Raw genomic sequence first — 26550 nt, forward strand, 5'->3', positions numbered from 1 at the left:
GATGGGGAGGGATACACAGAAGCTAAATCCGGACCTTCTGCCCCCCCTGGTCAGATTAGCCCAGACCCACGGGCGTACCGCGACCTAAATACTTTCCTGTCAGACTACCGTTTGGACAGAGAGCCACAAGCAGGTGGTATAATGTCTGAGACCCTACCTCCAGCCTACAGGGATACAAGCTAGAAAATGTCATTTATGAGTATCTACTAATCCTAGAAGAAAACACATTGTTAGACATGATATTCAGGGAAAAGGAATGTTGGAAATAATAAATGTCAATTATTGAAAATCTTAAACTAGTCAACAAACCATGTTAGTGAACCCTGCTAATAGGAAGCTAAAACATGCAGGAGGAATAGCAGCAGCTCTGGCAAAGAGAATAGGTCCTAGCATGAAAGCACAGAGTGATAATATGATAAGGACTATTAAACTGTCAGAAGAAAAGGTGGTGATCAGATGACCCACAAATACTGGTTGTTTTGTATGTACTTTGAAGAGAAAACCTAAGTGGGAACTATCAGCAGATATCAAACCCCAACAATATCTTCAAAACTAATATGAGGAAGTTTTTTTTGCGAAGCTAAAGCTCAAATACTTTACCAAAATCAACTAAACTATTCTGCTCAATGAAGGAGCTTGCACTTTTGGAAAAATAAAATCTCCCCCTTTCTCTGCTCCCGAGGTGCTGCAGAAAAACCCAACACACAGGGTCAGAGACAGGGTCAGAAAATCTGAGCAGACCACGGAGCGACCCATTAAAACTTTTATGGCCTCAGCACAGAGAGGAAGATCTGGAGACTGTAAGCAGGCTATCCACCCCCACCCCCACCCAGCACAAGGGGAATAGTGTTCCTCTCACCAAAGAACAAATCACCTCTTAACCAAGTCAGATCTAAAATAGACATAGCTCCAGTTGTTAAGAAAAGAGGGAGATTCAAAAAATTATCTTAACACCAGAACAAAAATATCAATATCAAAAAACTGAGAGAATAAGAATGGAAAATGGCAGAGGATGATGTCAGATCCAGATGTGGAGTTTAGGACCACAGGTAGTAAGCTACACAGGGAAACATTGAAACCCTTAAAGAAAACCGCTGCTCCAAAGGTAACACTGTTTACAGAGGGGAGTTTGTGAAAAGGTGAAAAGGTGACCAAGCAGCCACTTGGGCCTTTATAATGAAAACGAATTCAGGTGAAGTACTTTGCAAGCAAAAGGGTGCAATACCAGGTACAGCACAAACTGCTGAGGCAAAGGCCATTTGTTGAGGGACTTCTTTTTGCTAAACAACGTAAAATAACACACATCCGTATTGTTACTGATTATTGTTACAAAGCGGGTAAAGAAGAGCTTAATAACTGGGAACAAAGGCAGTTTACCAATGTGAAAGGTGAAGCACTTACACATGCCCTTCAAGTGAGGGTCTTATTGCAGAGTTAAAGGCAGGCATGTACCTGGAGTGGAATCATGTCCGTAGCCATACAGATAAGATCAAATTAGACTATCAGGGAAATAGAGAAGTTTTACCTTGCTTAAAGCCGGGGAAGAGTTAACCACCTGACTGCCATATTCCCTAGAATATGGAAAAAGGGTAGAAGCATTCACGTACCCCCTGAAGAAGCTCCTCAGTTGGTACTTGAATTACACAGCAGTTTAGGCCATGTGGGCTTAGTTCGAATGAGAAAATATTGCCTCAACAATAAAATACTCATACGAAAACTGCGAATGCACTTACGACACACACGATCAACATGTCTTCAATGTGCAGAGGTGGATGGGTTCAAGAAAATTCATCCTAAACACCTTAAAATTATAGAGGAAGAACCAATAATCAGTTTTAGTGCTGACATAGCAGGTCCTTTTCCAACCCGCACTCCCAGTGGGAACAAGTATTTTCCTTGTGATCTGTGATAATGGAGGGAGTCATAAACATGTCTATCCTCTGACCAGAGCAACTGGAACACAGTGTCTGCTGAAATGGCGGAACATATAAGTATGTTTTCCCTAAAAACTGAGAGAATAAGAATGGATAATGTAACTCACTTTAAAAATAAGAAAGTGTTGTCACCCTTGCAAGATAAAGGGATTCACACCTATCTGGTCGTTACCATATAAGTATCAGGCGTTAGAGCAGCCACAGAGTGGAGTATACAAACTGTAAAACAAATTGGGACATTCCAATCAATTTGACAAGGCTGAATATATTCCTATATGTACGGAAAAGCTACCTAGGGCAAAGGTCAGGTCATATCGAACTATCACACCTTTTCTGTTTAAGTTCAGAAATCGTGTATGGGTGACCAGAAAGGGGCGAAGTCCAGAGAAGGGTTAGCTTAAAACTAAATCAGAAGGTTTGGATACAGTGAAGTCAGTCTCTGGGAACGTAGTTTCACTCCAGAAGAGAGGACTCACCCGAGCCAACTGAGTTTAGAATCCAGATAGGAATATGACTGCGGCCTACCCAATCCACTGTTGATGCTATCAGTCTCACATCACATGACATGTTTTGCACACACCCGTGGCAGTTAATGTGCTTTCTTCCACAGGAGAGGATGGCTTTTTGTGGGATCTTCCCGCAATAATTTAGAATTTGTCTTGGTAAATTCGGTACCAAGGGATATTTTATAGAGCAAAAGAGGGAATGTAAGTCTGAGTAACAAGTAATAGCTCAAAATGCAAAGGATTTAACAGTAGAACTGTTAGAATCTTTAGTATTATGCAAAGAAAGATGGCAAGAGGAAACTCTGTCTATTAGCATATGGATCATTGGAGCTTGATTGGAGAATACCTCAGTATCAAAGAGGAAATGGGAAATAACCTTTGTATTATTTTTCTCATTGTTTTTTAATTTTACACTATTAGTTTTCTTTTCAGTTATTTTAATTGTTATATGCCTACACCCTACAACAGTATTCATTTAAATTAGATTTTTTTTTTTGAGCACATCTTCCTCCTTCTTTTTTGCTGGTTTTCACACAGCATGGAGGTGCAGGGCTGTCAGGTCGTTAAACTGATAAGAGTAAGTTATGGCCCAGTGCTTGAGAAAACCCTTGGGGAAGTTTTAAACTGAAAACAACTTTTTATGAATCAGAGAAATGATTTAAACTTGATCTTAGCTATATTGTTGAGATTAATACCTCAGCAATCTACCAAGAGGATTTGAACCTGCCTAGCGGGACAACTTCAGTCACAGTGCCTCAAGTGAAGCCAAGTCCTGGACCCAGGAAACCTGTGCAGCATGAAGCCAGCGGCTGAGTCACCTGTACCCCTGCCAGTGGAGGATGATGTTTCTTCCAGCTATGTGGGACAGGCTGCATCTCTACCCGCTGAGCCACTCCGATCGCAGTGGATTTCCCAAAAAGGGACGACTACCTGATAACTGCATGGTCAGATATCAGACGCCAGGTAGCAGCAGCCCTACCTACCCCTGACACTGGTCCACTTCACTACGTGGGTCCACGTCAGCCACTGCAAGGTCGTAGTCACAGGCCAGGAGAGACGGTAGAAACAGACGACAACAAGTGACGTGCCAAGTCACCACCAGCACCACACTCACACTGCACACACAGGATGCCATGAGCGAGGGCCAGCTTAGCTGTTTCATATGCTTCTGGTTCCTCGTTTGTGCTATCATTGTGTGGGGCCTCATTGACCTTGTCACAAAGTCATGAGCGATTATTGACGAGGTCTAAAAAAAATCCACAACAACTGTCGACCGAGTTATCTGGCTTTCGTTTGGAGGTGTCATCCAGGGAGGAACCTCAACCCCTCCATGGTCAGGGTCAAGGATTTACATCAGATAGCAACATGGATTTAGGAGTCTACACTGGAACAACAGATACTGTAGGCCCCCCGCTCCTGCAAGTGTCAGGCCGAGTGGGGGTGCGTACAAATCTATGATCATCATGACTCTTTTTACTCGGGTGCCTGACCTGTGATGACGAGAACATTCCAGTGAGGTACTATGTTTTCGGCGTTCCCCACACCAGGTTCATCAAAAGGTCGTCCTGATTACACATGCTGAAGAACTTTTCATGATATTGATGCTTGAAGTTTTACGGATGTAATATGTATGTGTTTTTACGATTTTATCTGTTGCTGTTTGATAACTTTGCGTTTTAAAAAGAGGGTGTTGAGAACTTCAAAGTATGAAGTAAATACTTTAAACGAAAGTTAGTTATAAATCATATATGATCAATCATATTCTTGTATGAACCCATAATGAGAATGCTTCTTGATGGTTTTTGAATATGTAGGTATGCTTACAATTTTAGTTGTTGCTGTTTTATAACTTTGCATTTTCAAAAGAGGGTGTTGAGAGCTTCATAGTATGTTGAATACTTAAAACGAAAGTTAGTTATAATCAAATATAATCAATTATATTCTTGTATAACCCACAATGAAAATGCTTCATATTTTAGGTTTTTCTATATTTACAGCATAAACAAAACAAAGTGGTTTGTTAAAGTTGAGTGTAAGGCCTAAAAATGATTTATGCCCTAATCTCTGATAAGAGAGTAGGCAGGTTCTTTCCTCTCCTCTCACAGCAGGGAGGGGGGCTCCAGACTTAAGCAGAAACACATGGAGGCCTCAAAAAGGTGGTTATGTCATAGTCATAGAATATGTCCAGTCATGTTTTGTTTTACACAAACTTGGGAAGGTGTGTCTTATGCCAGAGCCAATAGAATATGTTGGTTGGGTATAGAGGAGGTGTTTGTGGGTTTTCTATCCGGTTTTTTGAGCATAAAAAGACTGGCTTTTTTGGATTTCGTCGGGGAGAGGGGGGGAAACCCCTGGTATACTCTCTCCCGGTAGGCTCTGTCTTTCAGAGCTGGGTTAATAGCTCTCGGTAAGGTTCTCTCAAACTGGGTGAATATCTCTTGCATTTCTTGGTTGGAATGATGAGGGAATTGCTTTGAATGAGGGAATTGCTTTGAATGCTGAGTGAATTGCTTTGAATGCTGAGTGAATTGATTTGAATGCTGCATGGAATGATTTTATGGAATGAAGGGGATTTTGAGTGTTTAGTGAAACCCGCCCACGTGAGGAAATCCCTCCGAATCACTGCGGGATTTTGATGGTTTAGTGACACCTGCCTACGTGAGGAAATCCCTCCGAATCACTGCGGGATTTTGATGGTTTAGTGACACCTGCCCACGTGAGGAAATCCCTCCGAATCATTGCGGGATTTTGATGGTTTAGTGACACCTGCCTACGTGAGGAAATCCCTCCGAATCATTGCGGGATTTTGAGTGTTTAGTGAAACCTGCCCACGTGAGGAAATCCCTCCGAATCATTGCGGGATTTTGAGTGTTTAGTGAAACCCGCCCACGTGAGGAAATCCCTCCGAATCATTGCGGGATTTTGAATGGGTTTTTATTATCACCAGTCTTTGTATGAGAGAATGTCACAACTGAATTGTCCAGGTAAAGGGAAACATTTTGGTAATAAATGTAAGACTGTGAATTAAAGTTTCATATGTGAACATGATCACAGCATCATTTTTGTGTGTTGTTTAGTATAATTATAATGTTGTAAAGAGAGAAGGAAAAAACCCTGTATTAGTTTGGACCTATTTTTCTTCAAATAAACTGATCCCACCTTTTGGACTGGGACAACTTAAAGGACACCTGTGCTCTCCTCTCCTGCTTCAAAGGTAAGATTGCACCCTGCCAAAGACACATGTTTAGGTAGGAACACACCCCATTTACTGATACCAAAATCCTTCGGGATCGCTTAAACAGATTAAAAAGAGTTGTCTGAATTGAAACAGCAGTTAATTGAACCTGGTTCTTCGGGGAGTTAATACAGGTGAGATCTTGCTGACGTTTGGTGGATCTGAGCCAAGCAGTAAACTTACATAGACTCAGTAACTTCGGTCGGGTCAATTAGTGAGGTCAGAGTAATTTACCGGAATAAATTAATCGGGGCCTCACCTAGAACTCTAAACAGTGCTGATCCTCATCCCAGCCGCTTCACACTCGGTTGCGAACCGATCCAGTGAGTGCTGAAGGTCGCAGACCGATGAAGCCATCAGAACCACATCATCTGCAAAAAGCAGTGGTGCAATCCTTAGTCCACCGAACTGCAGACCCCCCCCCCACGACTACGCCTCGAAATCCGATCCATGTATATTACAAACAGGATTGGTGACAAAGCGCAGCCCTGGCGGAGGCCAACCCTCACCGGAAATGGGTTCGACTTACTGCCGAGGACCCGGACACAGCTCTCGCTTTGGGAGTACAGAGATTGGATGGCCCTGAGTAGAGACCCCCTCACCCCATACTCCCGCAGCACCTCCCACAGTAACTCCCTGGGAACCCGGTCATACGCCTTCTCCAAGTCTACAAAACACATGTAGACCGGATAAGCGTACTCCCAGGCCCCCTCCAGGATCCTTGCGAGAGTAAAAAGCTGATCCGTCGTTCCACGACCAGGACGGAATCCGCATTGTTCCTCCTCAATCTGAGGTTCGACAATCGGCCTGACCCTCCTTTCGAGTACCTTAGAGTAAACTTTCCCGGGGAGGCTGAGTAGTGTGATGCCTCTGTAATTGGCACACACCCTCTGATCCCCCTTTTTGAAAAGGGGGACCACCACCCCGGTCTGCCACTCCTTCGGTACTGTTTCCGACTTCCACGCAACGTTGATGAGACGTGTCAACCATGACAGTCCCTCAACACCCAGAGCCTTCAGCATTTCCGGGCGGATCTCATCCACCCCCGGGGCTTTGCCACTGTGGAGTTGTTTGACGACCTCAGTGACCTCCCCCCGGGAGATTGGTGTTGATCCCCCGTCATACTCCAGCTCTGCCTCTAACATAGAGGGCGGAGTTGTCGGGTTCAGGAGTTCCTCAAAGTGTTCCTTCCAACGCCCCAACACTCCATCAGTTGAGGTCAACAACGTCCCATCCTTACTGTACACAGCTTGGATGGTTCCCTGCTTCCCCCTCCTAAGGTGTCGGACAGTTTTCCAGAACAACTTTGGTGCCGCCCGAAAGTCCTTCTCCATGTCTTCTCCAAACTTCTCCCACACCCGCTGCTTTGCCTCGGCCACGGATGAGGCTGCTGCCCTTCGGGCCTGTCGGTACCTTGCAACTGCCTCGGGAGTCCCCCGGGATAACAAATCCCTGAAGGCCTCCTTCTTCAGTCGGACTGCTTCCCTGACCACCGGTGTCCACCAGGAGGTTCAAAAACCAAAGTAGTAAAACCACATTGTAAAATCTCTTTTGTCTAGTTGAAGTCCTGCTTACTTCATCTTTAAAATCTTCTTTAATTTGAAACCAAAAAAGGTCTTTAATGGTATCAATTGTGGACTTCCTTAATATGAATTGTAAATGCAACATATGTTCTCTTTAGAACACAGATATGACAGTAGCTGCTGAAACTGGTTAATAGCAGTTTTCTGTCAACCTAGTTAAGCCTGTTGTTGTTATATCTAGTAAATATATTTTTATTTCATGTTTACTCACAAAACAATATGACATTATTTAGAAACAAGTTTTACTCTCTCTGAACTCTTCAAAACATCTACTTGTCTTTCTCTTTTACTCCCTGTGCCCTGCAGCTGCCGGCTCAAGTTTCCTCTCATCAATCACCGGTGTGTTTGTGCAACACCTCTGTCATGCGTAACCATTTAACAGATTCATTCTGACTGACAAACTCATAACAACCTCCCGTTTACTTTCTACTCTTTCTTCATAAACTTACAAACACAATTAATGTCTACTAATGATATTATAAAAACACTAGGTGGAATAATCCACTATTATGTTCAATTTGAATCAAACTTTAACTTGCTTCATATACTCAGCAAACAGTATTATTACTTTCCCTCAACGTTACTGTATGCAATAAATGCCTTTGAAATATAAGTAAACTTCTCAGTAAATGACAAATACCACGAAATTCACAATGCAATGTTTCTTATTTATTTAAATATCTACGACACATTGATCTATTAATCTTCAATGTTATTCCCTCCTTTTTCAGAGGAAAGCTGTGAAGTGGGGGCTTTCTCGAGCCCACGCCTCCAGCCAGCTTGACTTCGCAATTCTTTATCTGACTTTTCTCCCTTATCTTATTAGTAGTTATTCACATAAAAGTATTCCCCGTACAGTCTATCGAGCTTTTTTGGTGCGATGTTTATTTCAACAGATAATGCGACCTTAGAATGCGCTTCGACACGGCTTTTCAGCTATGTGACATCCTCATGGAGCCGAAACCCAGGTCAACAGAATCCTTTATCGTCACGTTTAGCTTCTTAGATTAATAACCCCACAGAACAAGAGAACGAGATTCCGTTCGTTTCAAAATGACTTTTTGAAATTTGCGTATCTCCTCTTAGATTTATTACATATAATACACTCCAGCGTCCTATGAGGCTGAAGAAGTATTATTCAGTTTCGCCCTGGATGGATATCATTTCTTATGAAACCCACTGGACTTCCCCGACTGAAATTGCCGACTTGATTTCTGTAAAAACCAACGGGGCCCTGCACCATTTTCTTACATTTCTCGTCGCTTCACGTGTAGCATATCCCCTAGGTCCTTAACCTTTGCTTTATCATCATGAGTAGTCCAAAGTTACCTACTTTATTCTATATGTATTGCATAATTATATTACATTTATAGTCCGTCGTTACCTATCTATGCTAATGTATGCATTACACTATCTTATAAGATCAGTAGTCCGTCGTTACCTACCTATACTAATATATGCATTGCATTATTTTATCATAAAGTCTATGACACTGAGAAATATTCCTGACAACTCTAAAAAATTTGAATATATCCAAATCACAGATTTCGAGTGTAACGGGTATCCGTGCTTACCTGTGTTTTTGTATAGAGCTCTGTTTTTAGTTGTCAGAAGTATTTTGAGGTGCCCCCCTGGACTGCTTCGTCCGCTGGCTCCTGATGTGACTCCCTGTGAACTCCCACTCGCTCACGTCGGGGTCACCACTTGTTGCGAGGTCTGAGTTTTTACAACCCAACTCCTCACCGCGTGTTGTTTTGACGAGTCCTGCTTGAAATCATAACAGGGAAGGAATTAGAAGACACCAGGATACCAGTTAAACAATAATCCGTTTTAATTAAACAAAGTAGTAATAATGCAATACGTTATAATATAATACATTACTATACAATTCAAAGAATCATATAAGCAACGTGTGGAGTACTCCCGCCCTTATTCACGCACTGCGGACATCCTGTCGTCTTGTCAGCGCATGAAGAGAGACCCAACAACCAGAAAAACATTTCCCTAGTGCAAAGAAGGGGTGGCGTTTCATTGGAGAGATACCAAAACGCTATCTCACAGGGAAATCAGCGCCTGGCAGCTTTGAAAGCCACAGGTGTTGGGAAGGCACCTCATTAAAACTCAAGGAAAATGTCCCTCCCCATTTGTAAAACCTATCGATGGTTTAACCCAGAAAACATTATCAGGGATAATCTTTACACTCCAAACAGAAATCACCCTTAATTCTGCATCTTCCTTCTTCACAAATAGCTTAAAACACTCTTTTGATAAACAGGTAAAAAGTCAAAGAAAAAACTATTGTGCTCATCTATTTCTAAGAAAAAGGGAACATTGTTTCAGAAATCTATAAAAAACCTCTCTATATTGGAGAGGAAAAATGTACCTTTTGTTCCTTCAACTATTAACACACAGGAATGTATAAACTCACACATATACTTATTCAAGATACATAGATTTCCTTAAAACCTGACCTGCCAGAGATCTCCAACAGAATTTCCTCTCCCCACACCACTCACCCTGTGTTGCATACCTCGACATCCCCCACTGCAATAAAACTTATTTTACAGCCCTTTGTCTCTCACCATTTTAGTCCTCACATTTATGAAAGGATAAAAACAGAGAAATCACTATAAAACACAAACACAGGTATTGCTTGAACAGTATTCACTTAACTGCTACTATTTGATAATTACCAGGGAACTCAACAGACCTCTTTTAATGTCTGGAAATTGCAACAAGACTTTCTGCAATTTCACATGTATCACACTTCTTTGGTACAATATCTCACATCAATTTCCACAGTCTTTTCACTGAATTGTCATCTTGAAAAGGGTACTCACAACAATTCCGCAACAACTTCATCTTCACCTGTTGCACTTGTCATTTCAACGTTAAAAACAATAAAACGGCATGAATTGCTTCGTCGCATTCATCTAGATCTCGAGCCAGTTAACTTGCGGGCCTTCTAGAGTACCCTGGAACCGAGGGAAACTCTGAAAGAATACGCCCATTGGCTACAAATCAATATACACTGAACAAAAATATAAATGCAACACTTTTGTTTTTGCTTCCATTATGGCAGAAGAGCGCGTGGCGGTGCGTTCAGGGACCTTAGTAGAACGCACTACTCCTATGAGGACTCCGATTAATGATGTTCACCGTAAGGGTGAAAACGGCATTTTGAGGGAGTGCGCGCTCACACATGAGCGTGCGGCGGTGCGTTCAGGGTCCTCAGTAAATAATCGGCCCTTTCTGTGTCGACAATGGGCGAATCTTCCCTTCACGGGGAGTTTTGCGGCGGGACGGGTCGCCAGAGAGTACCACAGCTTTATAGCTGCGGCCCCACAGCTGAGGGCATGCCCTTTAACACAGTGTTATGGGGAATGGAAACTCAGCTGTGTACTATCAAAGTGGATGGACAGGACGCTGAAACGGGGCTATTCACTCCAGTTCTGCAGCGTCCCACCCCCTTTTATGGGCATGCGAGAGGTGAAGCTATCCTCTCGAGAGGGGATGAGTTTCCTCTCAGCAGAGATTCAGGCTCTGGTGCAGAAACAGGCTGTGTCTGTTGTGCACCCTCAGCGCAGGGAAGAGGGTATATTCCATATACTTCCTGGTTCCCAAGAAGACAGGGGAATTCAGACCCATTCTAGATCTCCGCGGCCTGAATCGCCACATTTCCCGCAGGAAATTCTGCATGCTAACTATGAAACAGTTACTGGGGCTGGTGCAGCCAGGCTATTGGTTCACCACCATCGACCTGAAAGACGCGTACTTTCATGTAGAAATTGCTCCAAAGCACAGAAAGTATCTGCGTTTTGCCTTCCAGGGAATAGCCTACGAGTACAACAGGCTGCCGTTCGGCTATTCCCTATCCCCACGCACCAGTGACAGCTTTTACTGTCATGCAGACGCTGGGTCTCATGGCGGCTGCTCACATGATGGTCCCATTAGGGTTACTACATATGCGCCGCCTGCAGAGGTGGTTCTCCAGCCTGCGCTTGGATCCCAAGAGGCTCTGTCAGCCACAGCCCAGATTTCTCCTTGGTTACAACCGGGTTAAAGGAGAAGGTGGGGCAGCAGCTGCTGACCATAATAGCCGGTCAGGGGCAGTAGGGTGGAATATTGTTGGACGACAGTGCGCGTATACATCGCGGCTCCACCCACTGTACCCATAGAGTCCAATAGAGGGCGGAGCTGGTAGATCGCGAGTCATTCATAAAAAAAAAAAATCCAGCTCCGTTAAAATAAACAAAACAGGTTTTGATCCCTCCTCCCTTGGCCTCCCTGCCACTTAATTCAGGAGTTTACTTGATTGACAGAAAAAACGACCTATCGCTTCTGTTAACTTCTGTTAACGCTTCTGTTATCGCTTCTGTTAACCCAGAATGCAAAGCGATACAAAATCAGTCAAGTGCCGGGAAAACTCAAATTAAGTTAAAGAGACAGACAACAAAATGAGTGCGGGACCGAGCAAGAAGCTAAAGACATACCACTTCCACCCAGAATGGGAGGAAGAATATTTTGTTGTGATGTCACATTCAAAGCGTCGCTCTGCCAAAGAAAGGTAACGTGGAGAGGCATTATCGGAGTGTTCACAAGGCATATGACAGCGACTTCCCTCCGAGTAGCGAGTTGAGAAAGAGAAAGGTCATGTATTATTGCTACACAAACATTATCTCGCAGTCTTAGTGTCGCCAACTCGTTTCTAACATGCAAAAAGACAAACAAATGCGTCTATGGTCGGTGTATTTTTGATCTTTCCAATCGAGACGAGATCTCTCTCTCCCCCGTCTGTGTGCGAGGGGGCGGGGCACTTTACACACACGCAGCTGCCTGCTACATGCAGTAACACACGGCGGGGATTGCGGAGAGAAGCGCTCCAAGGTGTGGTTAAATGTTACCCGTCTTGAGGTGGACAATGCTCGTTGCCAAGAGTGTTTAGCATGTAAGGGCGGTAACACGAGCAATTTGTCTAAACATTTAGCAAAAGTGCACCACATCCAGACGGAGGAATGCACCGGGTTCGACTGTCTTTCTAGCAGCTTTGTAGCTCCCCCATCCACGACTAACGTTTCCACGTGTTATGTATGCTAGCAGCAACACAGAGTTAACTACATTATACAAACATGGGTTAATGATTAGAGGTAACATAGTTACTCTTTATTTTGTTAAAGTTTCAGCTATTCTGTTTACAGTTCTGTCGTCACATTATTTAATACGATTTGTTAAAACATTGTTGTTTCTTTTGATGTGAAATATTATTTATTTAATTTAAATAAAAAGCAATGTTAATTTTGTAAACAATTTGTTAAGTTAATTTAATAATATATGTATTTTTGAATCAAGTATTCATCTTTATTGTCTTCATTGTTAGTTTCCACATGCCTAAAACAACCTCAAGCTAAATCTAAAAGTTGATGGCTAAATAAGAGCGCTTGAGAAATTGTGCAAGGCATACAGTAATAGTCCGAATAGTCGATTAATCGTTTCATTAATCGAAAGATTAATCGATTATCAAATGAGTCGTTTGTTGCAGCCCTATTGTAGTTATCCCATGTATAAATAAAACGTGTTATTCAGCAACCCTTGCAATTTGGGATTTTATTTTTGGTTGGTAGACCTCGGTGAGCTGGTCATTTCAAAAGTAGCTCACCAGCCAAAAAAGTGTGGGCACTCCTGGTCTAGACACATTATTTGTTAATTTATCTGCAATATTGGCTTGAGATATAGTAAAAAGTGTGAAAATTCTGTTTTTGGTAATGGTGGCACTAATTTGCATAAAAAATACATGTGGGACATCCAGACAACATTTTAACATAGCTCATCCTTTTCTACATACTTTTCCATTTAGGAAACACTGATTATAAGTATATGTCTGTCGGTGAAAAATACACCCTTCTTGGTACAAGACTAAAATGCTATTTTCTTGTAATGGCGGCACTAATTCGCATAATAGCATGCCACAGACACATGTGATCACTTTAAGATTAATTTCATTGTGTTCCTTGACCCTCAAAACATGAATCTGTTCAGTTAGCTGCAATAATGGCTGAGATATAGTGAAAGGTGTAAAAAGAGTGAAACTCGATTTTTAGGGTAAATAAACAATAATTTGGGAAAGAAATATATGTGGGACAATTTGCCAACTTTTTAACATAGCTAATCGTTTTCTACAAGATTTTTCCAATCTAAAAAAGCTGATTAGTACTATATTGCACGGGGGTGCATGATACCCCCTTCTACCCACCCAACTATATGTCTGAACTCTATATTTTTTCCACATAACAAGCATGTTGCACAGTCCGAGTCGAGTCACGAGTCCCGAAAATCGGCACTCGAGTACTCCATCTCTGGGCGGAGACCTCACCAAATTGCCCAAAAGGTAAGACTGATGTAGAGACTATGCTGCTTGTTTGTCCTCTTAAACATCATGAGGATGATGTTGCTCTTAATGCTGGCCAGGAAAGCCATCATGTTGAAATGGGTCAGGGAGGACCCCCCTTCTATCTTCATGTGGAAGACACTGATCTCAGAGGTTATGAACACTGTCTGTGTCAGGCTTGGGGAATATAGGACCCAAATGCAGAACACCTGAGCCTAATCATATGATGACACCTGTTACACACAATATACAGCAACCAGAGTGCATCAAGACTCGGTCAGAGGTCCACTTCATCCCAAAGGTGCTGGATGGCCTTGAAGTCAGGCTCTTTCTTTTTTTTATAGAGTCGGCTTTGTTGGTAATGTTGAAACAGGAAAACACTTTAAACTGGAACATGGGTCCTCATACATTTGGCCATTTAAACATGCTCCATTACTTACAGCAGTAAATGTATAGGTGTGTAAATGTATGTGTACCTGAATGAATTCCTGTGATGAAGCGACCAATGATGACCATCTCAGGTGAACCACAAATCCTGCTGAAGCCCATCAGGGTGCTGGCAATAAACACCAGCACTGTTGTGTTTACCAGTGTGCCTTTCCTGAAGGTACACACACACACACACACACACACACCACACACACACACACACACACACACCACACACACACACACACACACACACACACACACACACACACAACACACACACACACACACACACACACACACACAAATTGATCAGCCTGTACATGTGATTAAGAATGTCCTGCTTAAAGTTTTCAGCGAGGGACATGTTTTGTATATATATCTGATAACTATAATATATTGCTCCACGTGACTTGAAATTATGCCCCCCTCTTTTTTCAGATAATTTAATGCTCATACTTGCACGTTAGCTGCGGGTGTGAGTTTCAATCCTCTTGTATTGATATCAATGCTCAGTATTTTTTTTTACAGTAACAAAGTGGACAACAATGACACAATGTTGCTGTTTGGTATCAATGGCCATGATGTCTCCGTATCTGTCTGGGTGTGGTGTCTAATTTCATATAACATTAGAAAGACTGATTGTTATTATTACATTATATGCTTATTGTGCTCATTTTATGTTGATGTGACTTTGGAATAAATGGACAAAATCACCAATCCCAAGGTTTGATGGATTGGATAGGAAACGAAGGGAAGGGAAAAGTCACATAAGAAAGTTTTAGCCTGCAATACAGAGTAGCAAGGTCAGGTGCAGACACTGGAAGAATACAAAGAGTTATTCATAAACAGGACATCGCTCCGGCCTTGAGTTGTTTGGGAGCTTCGCACCCACGCATAGCTAGGAAGCAAATGCAGGATTCCACTATCTGTCTGCAAAGCAGCTTTAGCGAAAACAAATGACTAGGATAGCGGAGAGAGGGAGGCACTTCCACAGGCCTTTGAATGCTGATTGGAAGGCCGTGTTGCCAAGAGAATATGCGCACCAACGAGAGAGAGCAAAAGTCCATCTAGTCTCAACCAATCATAAATGTACGGGCAATGCCCTGTTTAATAAAAATGTATTGTCGCACGAGGTTCGGGGCTCTTTCCGGAAATAGTGGTTACAGATTACATCTTTGCTGCCTGTGATTTCTATGACGTGACGGAGTCCTTGGCCAAGTCAATATATATGTTTTGCTCTCTTATAATAAATAGTTAAACTTAGAAGCTGTCTGTCTTTCCTGGAATGTTGAACACAACAGTGGTCTTAATGAAAAAGCTGTGTGAATCTTCATGTTCAACCTAGTCAGTGTTAAACCAGCATTAGCGATGACGCACTTTGGACTATTTTAAGTGAGGTTACTTTCTGTTATGCTTTAGTCTACTAAATCATAAATGATACTTCACAGACACGTATGATTGGACGGGTGGCCATGGGCTCCTGCAGCCCTGCGTAGGGTTAAGGGACATTTTGGGGATGGTTAAAAGGAACCCACTTAACTGGTGTAGAACTGCTGTTAAATCTAGATCCTCTCCTGAACAATCTGTGGAAACAAGTGTATTACCTGCCAAAGCGAGAGACCAGCATGCCCACGACGACGGAGCCCAGCAGACCTCCAATAGCGAAGACGGACACAGTGAGAGAGTACATAAGAGTGAGGGTCTCCCCGCTGAGGCCAGTCCCATTACGACTCAAGGCTGTCTTGTTGTAGAAGTCCTTTATGTACTGAAAGGTGGAGGAAGAGTGAAAACAGTAATTTAGGAAAGAACAGGAAGTCTCTGTGACTATAACAAATATATATATTTTTATGATGCAGTGTGTCCTTCTCTCCCTGCTTTATCTTTGCCTCCCACAAGGCACTTATCAGGTAGGCTGATGAATACAGGTTGGGGGGGGGGGGGGTGTCAGAGGTGTTTTTTAAGTAAATGTTCTTTGAGAGGCAAGTCAGATTGTGTCTATAGACATTTTGGTGCCCTAGGCGAGATTATGATGTGGTGCCTCCCCCCCTCCAAGCAACACACGATAGAATATATAAAGAATACATGAAAAATCTCTACAAAAGACCAATACACTACAACAACTGAAACGTATTGACATATTGGTTATATACAGTGGGGCAAAAAAGTATTTAGTCAGCCACCAATTGTGCAAGTTCTCCCACTTAAAAAGATGAGAGAGGCCTGTAATTTTCATCCTAGGTACACTTCAACTATGAGAGACAGAATGGGGGGAAAGAATCCAGGAAATCACATTGTAGGATTTTTAATGAATGAATTGGTAAATTACTCGGTAAAATAAGTATTTGGTCACCTACAAACAAACAAGATTTCTGGCTCTCACAGACCTGTTACTTCTTCTTTAAGAGCCTCCTCTGTCCTCCACTCGTTAACTGTATTAATGGCACCTGTTTGAACTCGTTATCAGTATAAAAGACACCTGTCCACAACCTCAGACAGTCACACTGCCAAGACCAAAGAGCTGTCAAAGGACACCAGAAACAAAATTGTAGAACTGCACCAGGCTGGGAAGACTGCATCTGCAATAGGTAAGCAGCTTGGTGTGAAGAAATCAACTGTGGGAGCAATTATTAGAAAATGGAAGACATACAAGACCACTGATAATCTCCCTCGATCTGGGGCTCCACGCAAGATCTCACCCCGTGGGGTCAAAATGATCACAAGAACGGTGAGTAAAAATCCCAGAACCACACTGGGGGACCTAGTCAATGACCTGCAGAGAGCTGGGACCAAAGTAACAAAGGCTACCATCAGTAACACACTACACTGCCAGGGACTCAAATCCTGCAGTGCCAGACCAACACACTCTCACTCCCTAAGCGTCCAGGAGCGACGTTTGGTCAGTGTCCGTGGCGTCCAGTTGTGACCCTCCTAGGCTCCTTCAGCTTCATAAAGGGACGCAAATAGCTTTCAACTGATTGCAATGTATTCCCATCTGCGGCGGGATTTGACGCTCATGGAAGCACAGCATTCGTTTGTGTCGGCTGCCCTTAAAGGCAATGTGAGCGTCCATTCCCATTCGATAATGGAGAATTGTACACCCGGAAGTAAGTATTCCCCTTACTGTCGATTGATTTTAGAGTGATATCTGCACTACTCATTGACTAAAAAACACCAGATTATCCTTGTTAATTACACAACATTGATTGGTTTAAATTGTGTGCAATGCTTTTGTATTTTTCCCCTTCGATTCGGAGAAACAAATCTTTTTTCGGAGTAAAGGATGGCAGAAGACACTACACTACCCAGAATCCCCAGCTATCGTTTGGACTACACCATGTGCTCAGTTTTTTCACCATTCATTCCAATGGCTGGCGTCTATGTCACGTGATCTTCAAATTTCTCCCTGCAGAAAAAGAAAATATGCCGGAACTTCGTTTTATTCTCAGTGGAAAATGCCTATTTTAAAGTTAGTTTGGCCATTAAAATGCGTTTTGATGTCATTTGATGCGAGAAATATGAGTTGTTATTTCAGATTATGTATGCAGTGGATGTACATGATCTTTAGTTTGCTAGTTATTATGAAGATTACTTCAGGAAATCGCGACGTTTTCATTGTTACCAAGGTGGTTGCAAGGGATGCTGCTATCGATATTATTTATATTATGTTGTGTAACTGTTTAATGGTGTTATCTTTATTGCTACCCCCTTCCCGGTCAATGTATAGTGTTGGTCCACAGCGCAAACATATTAGTTTAACAAAATCCGCATCTAAAGATAGCCTACGTTATTTTCCCCTGTGCACTTCCAGTCTCACATCGCACATCGTCATTAACAAATACCGGAAACAGACCGAAAACATCTTTAAAAAATAAAATAATACTTTATTCCGAGTGTGCTTGCTTTTCTCTTTGAAAGTCATCACATAACGGTAATACACGGTTCGGCTGCATTAAATATTACATATCTGCTGTAGTTCTGTATTTATAGAGCCCTGATGAGAAGACTTCTAGACAAACATCAGGAACTGAAAACGTGACGTGGATCATAAATATGTCAGCCATTAAACAACATCTTACATTTCTTTTCACACAATACGTCTCCTTGCAGTATCAACACTAATTCGGCTGACTTTATATTTGATCCAATTGGTAGATAGGCTGTATTTACACCATAAAGGTGCACAGCTGATATAAAGGGACACCTAGTGGTTAAAGCATGTTATTGAATTTCATTATTTTTATTATTAGATATTAATAAGATCCCTATAAAGTATATTCATTACTCGTTATTCTCTACTAATAGTTAATTAAAGACTGTATATAATGACTATTTTGCACATCCCTTTCAAGATTTCAAGATTTTCTAAGGTTTATTGACATATCATATAGGCCTACACAACTATGGTGTAGTTATGCATTGAATGAAAAACTTGGGTCGCAGGTTCCTCAATAGTGCATTTCAAGACATCTATCAATATTTGTGCATACCTCCAGCAATGTTAACTATATTGAAGCACTTATTTTAACTGATATTATACTCTTATAAGATGTATGTAGATATTTCATCTCGGGCCTTGTCAGATATTGAACAATCACTAAATAAAGAACACAGAATTGTTAAATATAAAACACAGAATTTGTGTGATTATACTAAATGATTTACAAATAAACACAACTGCATATTTACAACTGTTACACATGCTGATGTAACATGCTGCAGTCCAAACGATAGCTGGGGAGTCTGGGGTAGTGTAGTGTCCTTCTGCCATCCTTTACTCCGAACAAATATTTGTTTCTCAGAATCGAACCGGAAAAATACAAAAGTATTGCACACAATTTAAACCAATCAATGTTGTGTAATTAACAAGGATAATCTGGTGTTTTTTAGTCGATGAGTAGTGCAGATATCACTGTAAAATCAATCGACAGTAAGAGGAATACTTACTTCCGGGTGTACAATTATCCGTTATCCAATGGGAATGGACGCTCACATTGCCTTTAAGGGCAGCCGACACAAACGAATGTCGTGCTTCCATGAGTGTCAAATCCCGCCGCAGATGGGAATACATTGCAATCAGTTGAAAGCTATTTGCGTCCCTTTATGACGCTGAAGAGCCTAGGAGCGTCACAACTGACGCCACGGACACTGACCAAACGTCGCTCCTGGACGCTTAGGGAGTGAGAGTGTGTTGTGCCAGACGTGTCCCCCTGCTTAAGCACAGTATATGTCCAGGCCCGTCTGAAGTTTGCTAGAGAGCATTTAGATCAGGGATGGGCAAATGGCGGCCCCCACCCTCCTCTTTTTTGCGGCCCTCATATAATTTATAAACAACGTAATTAATTAAAAAAAATATTATTATTTTTTCATTTGTTTACTTGTAGTACTGATACCGTCCACTAGACTTCTAGTTACGTCGCGAGCTGCGTACATGATTTCAAATGCCACAAAATAATCTGTGATGCATTTGTGTGTATTGTGTTTGTTTCCCCGGGAAACCCTCACAAGAAACAAACCGGCTGTTGTTATGCCTGCTGTGACGTTAAATTGCCTCTTATAATTTATGCCTTACAATCTTAAAAGTTGTATTCATCATCTGAATTTGGCGAAAAAAAGTTTAATATTCTTAAAAAGACTTGTTTATTTGAAATCAGATGAAAACAAACTGTCACGGACCCTGCCGTGTTATCTATGATTACTAACGCTTTTCATTCATAATTTCAGCGGGAGGGAGGGGGAGTGGCGCTGAGGAACAGCAAAGTGCGGGCGTGTTGACATTCCCCTTATTGTGGAATAAGGAGAATGCAGAGACTGGCTACAAGTGTTTTAGGTTCAAGTTAGACAACTAATGTCTGGGTTAATCTCAATACACACATTTCCGTGCTTTCCAATAGTTTAAAAATAGCTTTATTCCACTGTTTAATAACCTGTTCAATACAAACATGCCACTTGTACAAATGAAATAACATTTCTGTGAACTGATATTTGTTTAGTGAGCTTATTAGAGGATGTTCCCATTTATTGGGGATGTTCCCTTTGATTGTAAAAATGTTCAATGAAGATGTCAGACTTAGTATATCTGTTAATAATTACATACAACACATGGAATTTGTGTATGTTCCAAGTGAATCTGCGGCCCCCTGGTGGCCAGTACATCAATTATGTGGCCCCCACCACCATCAAAGTTGCCCATCCCTGATTTAGATGATCCAGAAGAGGATTGGGAGAATGTCATGTGGTCAGATGAAACCAAAATAGAACTTTTTGGTAAAAACTCAACTAGACGTGTTTGGAGGAGAAAGAATGCTGAGTTGCATCCAAAGAACACCATACCCACTGTGAAACATGGGGGTGGAAACATCATGCTTTGGGGCTGTTTTTCTGCAAAGGGACCAGGACGACTGATCCGTTTAAATGAAAGAATGAATGGGGCCATGTATCGTGAGATTTTGAGTGACAACCTCCTTCCATCAGCAAGGGCATTGAAGATGAAACATGGCTGAGTCTTTCAGCATGACAATGATCCCAAACACACCGCCCGGGCAACAAAGGAGTGGCTTCGTAAGAAGCATTTCAAGGTCCTGGAGTGGCCTAGCCAGTCTCCAGATCTCAACCCCATAGAAAATCTATGGAGGGAGTTGAAAGTCTGTGTTGCCCAGCGACAGCCCCAAAACATCACTGCTCTAGAGGAGATCTGCATGGAGGAATGGGCCAAAATACCAGCAACAGTGTGTGAAAACCTTGTGAAGACTTACAGAAAACGTTTGACCTCTGTCATTGCCAACAAAGGGTATATAACAAAGTATTGAGATGAACTTTTGTTATTGACCAAATACTTATTTTCCACCATCATTTGCAAATACATTCTTTAAAAATCAGACAATGTGATCTTCTGGATATTTTGTTCTCATTTTGTCTCTCATAGTTGAGGTATACCAGGATGAAAATTACAGGCTTCTCTCATCTTTTTAAGTAGGAGAACTTGCACAATTGGTGGCTGACTAAATACTTTGTTGCCCCACTGTACATACAGAAGGTTTCAAATGTATTCAGTATTGTATGAACATGTTTTAATTGGGGGTGGACGTCACATCCTCTAGGGGGGATCCGGGGGCATGCCCCCCGGAAAGATTTTTTAAAAAACATTTTAAAGTAAAATGCTTCAATCTGGTGCACTTTGAGCAGAATTACTAGAGACTAGATCTAGGGGGTACAACTCCAAAACACCCATATGAAAAAGATCGGTTTACATTTTAAAATCAAATGAGTATGTGAACATAACCAATAACAAATGAATGTAAAATATTTAATTTTTGTTGTTCATTCATATCCTATTTTACCTAGCTAACATTCATTTATTCATGCATTTTTTTTTTTATATCTCCAGTTTTAAACAATATTTTTGGTATACATTGGAATGATTTCAAACCTGTTGTTATTTATCCTAATAATTATAAAGGAGTGCCTTGGAAATATGTGTTTGCATAAATTGTGACCAAACCGTTTGAGACCCACTGAGATAACTTAGACTAAAGTGAACTATCTAAACACTCAGAATCCTTTACCTCACTGAGCTGTAGTTATCAGCCTCAATCCAACAACAATCCGCGGTACCGATGCTCGCTCGCACTTTGGCTGTGAGCTGCGGGCGCCTGATAAGTCAACATCCCCACTTTCATCACTTACAGGGCAAATGCAAAATGTTGCCGGCCCGGGGTGCAAAGGGTGTTCACTTTATTTATTAATGTAAATGTATTACATCAAGGGCAGAAAATTAGGCAGAATACAATTTAAAAAAATGAGTTAATTTAAATGTTTTCTTTTTTTTTCTCCCAGCGCAGTGTCCTTCCATATTTAGGCGACCGCCTAGTTCGCCAGTGCCAAGGGCCGGCCCTGATCAACCCCTCTCTTTGCCTGGTTTTAGAACCACAGTAGCTCCTGAGTCTTTAGTTGTAAAAACTTAAAACACAGATGGCGCCGGTGACGATGGCTGCCGTGTCTTCGGGTCCTCTCCAACTCTGCCTTTTTTTCGTTTTATTTCAGTGTCTGTTAACTTTTCGTCATGTGCTTTTAACTTTGTTAGGAGGAAATTCTACACATGAAAAACTGTTTGGACAGCAGTCTATCACCGAGACCGTAAAACAATGGGGAATCGCCATGACTACCTGTTGCTGTTTTACCTAAAAAGCTGGTTGAACTCAGAAGCAGGATGGCTTTTTAACGGGACCTGTCGGTCAGTAACGTTAGAACACAGGGTTTAGCCCGGGTGAACTGCGTACTGAAAGTATTAGCCCGCCTTGATGCGCTAGCTTATTTCCGGGTACACGGATCGGTTAACAGGCTAATGCTAACCGAACAACTGTAGGCTCGCCGTAACACGAATGGCACCACAGAGTCTACGGCTACGCCGGCGAATTAACACTAAGTAGCCTGTGGACTGTTTGCTCTGTAGGCAAACTGCAGGGGGTCCAGAGAGTCAGGGAGGGAGGAGGTGATTGTTACGATTGGGTGAAGCAGGTAGGACTCAAATGCAGAATTTAACGAAAAGCGAGCTTTATTAAATAATATAAAGCTGTGGCAAAAAAGGCAGTATCCAAAACCAACGAGCAGCACAAGGAACACAGACCGTGGAATAACATGGAGGGGAAACAATGAACCGACATGGAACACAGGGGAAGACTAGACTAAATACACAGAAGGGTAATCACAGAACAAGACACAGTTTTGGAAACCCAAAGACAAGAAAAACACCAACACAGACAAAACTACAAACGTGACATAACATGAGAATTGTGACAGTGATGAATGATTTGACTAACCGCTCAAAGCACTTCATGAACAGTCCGAAGATATAATCCCGACATCCTTGCACAAGTTATTGTTCACCATAAAGCACACACCTCATCCCTTTTCCCTGAGTCAACAGTCCGGTCCTTGCGAAAAATAGTAAATCCGTCGGGGCAATGGCGGAGTATAGAGGAGTTGAGCCAAGTCTCTGTGAAAACCATCACGTTACAGTTCTTAATGTCCTAAAAGCCATCCTGCTCCTGAGTTCATCCAGCTTATTTGCCAGAAGAATACTCGGTAGAGGAGGCCGGTTCTCACATTTCTTCAGCCTCAATGGCACTCCGGCAGGGGAGCCCCGCCTTGTCTTCCTCCTGCGCCTCTCAGGTAAGACAGCAACAGGTAGCCATGGCGGGTCCCCATTGTCTAACGGTCTCTGTGATAGACTGCTGTTGACACACAGTTTCTGATCTGTAGAAGTTCCTCTCTGCTATAATGTATAGCAGAGTTGGTGTGGTCGGCTCGCATGTTGCATAAAAGGTTAAAAGCACACGACGAAAAGTACACCAAGTACACAAACACTGAAATAATACGAAAAAAGAGTTGGAGAGGAGCCAAAGACACGGCAGCCATCATCACCGGCGCCATCTTTTAGTTGGTCACGCGGGAGCGTCTCCCATAGTGAAACACAGAGCGAAGTTAGAAAAATAACCACCTCAACTCATTCTCACTCCCAACTCGTCCTATATTGACTTTATTTCAGGATCCCTTGGTGTTACTCTCAAACGCACTGGGAAGCCCTTTAGCGTCGGCTTTCAACGTGCAGGTACTCCCATAGACTTGAATAGAGCTCCCTAAACATCGGTAACAGACGACTTGAGATAGCGGAGAAATGCTCTCCGCCAACCCATTCTCACAGCGTTTATAAACTTTTTTCCTACTGAATGTCAAGCCATACTTATTGTTTTTACTTCTTTATTTTAATTGTATGTCACACTTCTTTTGCCGTCAGTTAGCGAGAGTAGGGGCTTAGAATACTGAAATGGTTGTGTCTCGTCAAAAATGTGAGTCTAGTCATGTTTCATGTTTTTTTTAGTAATTTTTTGTCCTGTCTCTCACTTCCTGTTTTATTTTGGTACTCAATTTTTGTGAGTACCGGGCCGCGGAGGTGTTACTGCCAGGCCGCAAAATAGCTGTGAGTTTATCGTAATATTTGCAGAATTATAAATATATAAAAATATTTTATCATAATGTTTTTTTCAAACAGTGTTTTTAATAATTTTTGCACCTATACCAGTCATATTATTTCATCCAGTAGCCTAGTTAATCTTTCACCAGATAACCGTTGAAAATGGCTATTGTGATGTTCCGAGGGATTCGGCAGCTCAGCGGTCTCAGCCTCTCGTGTGCACGAGAAAGTTACCGGTGCGCCAAGTAGGAAGAGGAGCGCACAGGAGACAACTGTTTCATTGCAGACTGTTATGTGTATGTGGGGAAATGGCAGTGCATACATTATGTGAGATACATTTCAAACTCGGACTTCATTTTAAGGATATGTCGGCCAGGGGTGTAAAGCTATTTGTTTAAGCACCGTATTGGCAAAACAGGAGAGTAAACCAGTCTGCCTTGATCTATGAATTAATGTCCGGGACTCTCACGGTATGTGCTGCCCACAGCTGTTTTATAGAAGGAAAGCCTCCTTCACTTCATGAAATAGCTGCAGCATCAGGAGGCAGCGGGATCTATACTCCGCCTCTGAGAAGTGCAGCACCAGCGCGCCGAGAGCTGTGCCTTTTTACGCACCGTCTTCGCTGTGTTTACCTTAATAATATATTTAATTTATATAGAGCTTCTCATCTGCCAAGACAAATCTCGAAGTGCTTCACAACAAGGGATACTGATACACTTTGAGAGATTAAACAAATAATTGTAATAATAATAAGAAATCAAAAAATAAAATATAAAATAGAGTACAAAAAGTCGGAGATAGCGATAAAAATGGCAGTACTCCAGGTGTACCATGCTTAAGAGTGACTGCAGGCTGCTACGTGTTAACCACACACACCTCTACACACATCAAACTGCCCAATTACTCCCCCTTTTATTAGTTTTATGAAGGAGATGTGTGTGTGTGTGTGTGTGTGGTGTGTGTGTGTGTGTGTGTGTGTGTGTGTCACCCTGACACCTGACACACACACACACACACACACACACACACACACACACACACACACACACACACACACACACACACTTCCTCTTACCAAACACACACACACACACACACACACACACACACACACACACACATGTCCTTTTCAAGGTTCTTTTTTGGGGCCAATATAATCTCAAATACTAATATCTGTGTACAATGTTTGATACTAATATATCTGTGTACAATGTTTGATTGTTTGAGAAAGAATAGTTTGTGGGAAACCTTCCCTGGGAAATTAAAGGAGTGAAGTCCGGTGGAAGATAAGCAGTGACTCTCCGCCCCAAAAAGGTCCATATATACTGTTGTTTATTCATGCACGGTGCCCCCTGTTGCTGACTGGCCGGTCCCGATACCTGTTTCGCACGGCAGTGGAGCGGGGGGCCCGGAGTGCTCTGTTACAGGGCACTCTGTATTCTCGTTTTGTGTCTTTTTACCATTAAAATCAGATTATTGTTATAACTTTTATGCCGGTGTTTTGAACTCCTTTTCTTATTAATCTGACCAGGCTCATCTAACGGACGGCGCGGAGCAGAGCTGGGCTTTAAGCCACCACAACTGTGTCTGCTCCTACACTTCCTACAGTGTAACCTGAGACCAGGGCCGGCCCGTCGCACTGGCGTTATAGATGTTCGCCTAGGGCGCCAGATCTGTGGAGGCGCTGCGCTGACAGCTCTGGGAGGAAAAAAAAAAGTTTTGACCGTTGGTGCTCATCCTAATTTTCGGCCTTGATGTAACAACATTCATAATTAAGTAAATGTAACACCCTTTTCATCCCGGTTACACTTTTCATTTGCCCTGTACGATGGGCGCTGTAAGTGATGAAAATGGGGGATGTTGGCTTATCTGGCACCCGCAGCTCACAGCCAAAGTGCGAGTGAGCGTGGGAGCGAGCGAGGGAGAAAGGGAGGGTGCACCGGTACGCGCTGTTGTTATTAGCATCTGGTGCTAGCTGGTCTAACGGATATTAGAAGAAGATGTTTCTACAATAATGTGGAGGGAGAGTCCTCTCCAGTCAGACTGAGAGGCTGATAACTCCAGCTCAGTGAGGTAAAGGACTCTGAATGTTTAGATAGTTCACTTTAGTCTAAGTTATCTCAGTGGGTCTCAAACGTTTTGATCACAATGTATGTAAACTAGTGCTGTCAAAATTATCGCGTTAATGTTAAAGTAAGCAAAATAAAGTCTGCCAACTCGCGCGGAGTAAATTGCACAGACAGCAGTTAGTAAGATTGATTTCAGTAGCCACGGTTTTGAAAACTTTTGTCACGTAGTGATCGTCTTCTCAATAGAACATGTTTGATAACGGCGTGGTGTTGTTGCAGGAAGTCCCGACGGAGAATACTTTTGCTGTAGTACAGGGGTGCAGGTAACTGGTGCAGGATATGTGCGTAATCTGAAATGCGTACCGTCACTTGTGTCACAAAGCGCATTTGCGTACCGACGTACTTGTGAAGCTTTTCCAGAAGGCGGTTAGATCAC

General features: G+C 42.3%; 1 protein-coding gene across 1 annotated transcript in view; it reads right to left on the reverse strand.

Moving 5' to 3' along the window:
- The window catches only part of slc2a15a (solute carrier family 2 member 15a), a 309661-nt gene that overhangs the window by 261528 nt on the left and 21583 nt on the right, over nucleotides 1-26550 (reverse strand). The window contains 2 exon segments of the mRNA XM_034101155.2: nucleotides 14120-14244; nucleotides 15680-15840. Of these exon segments, the coding sequence (XP_033957046.2) occupies nucleotides 14120-14244; nucleotides 15680-15840 (286 nt within the window).

This window comes from Pseudochaenichthys georgianus, chromosome 15 (assembly GCF_902827115.2).
Source record: "Pseudochaenichthys georgianus chromosome 15, fPseGeo1.2, whole genome shotgun sequence".
NCBI lineage: Eukaryota > Metazoa > Chordata > Actinopteri > Perciformes > Channichthyidae > Pseudochaenichthys > Pseudochaenichthys georgianus.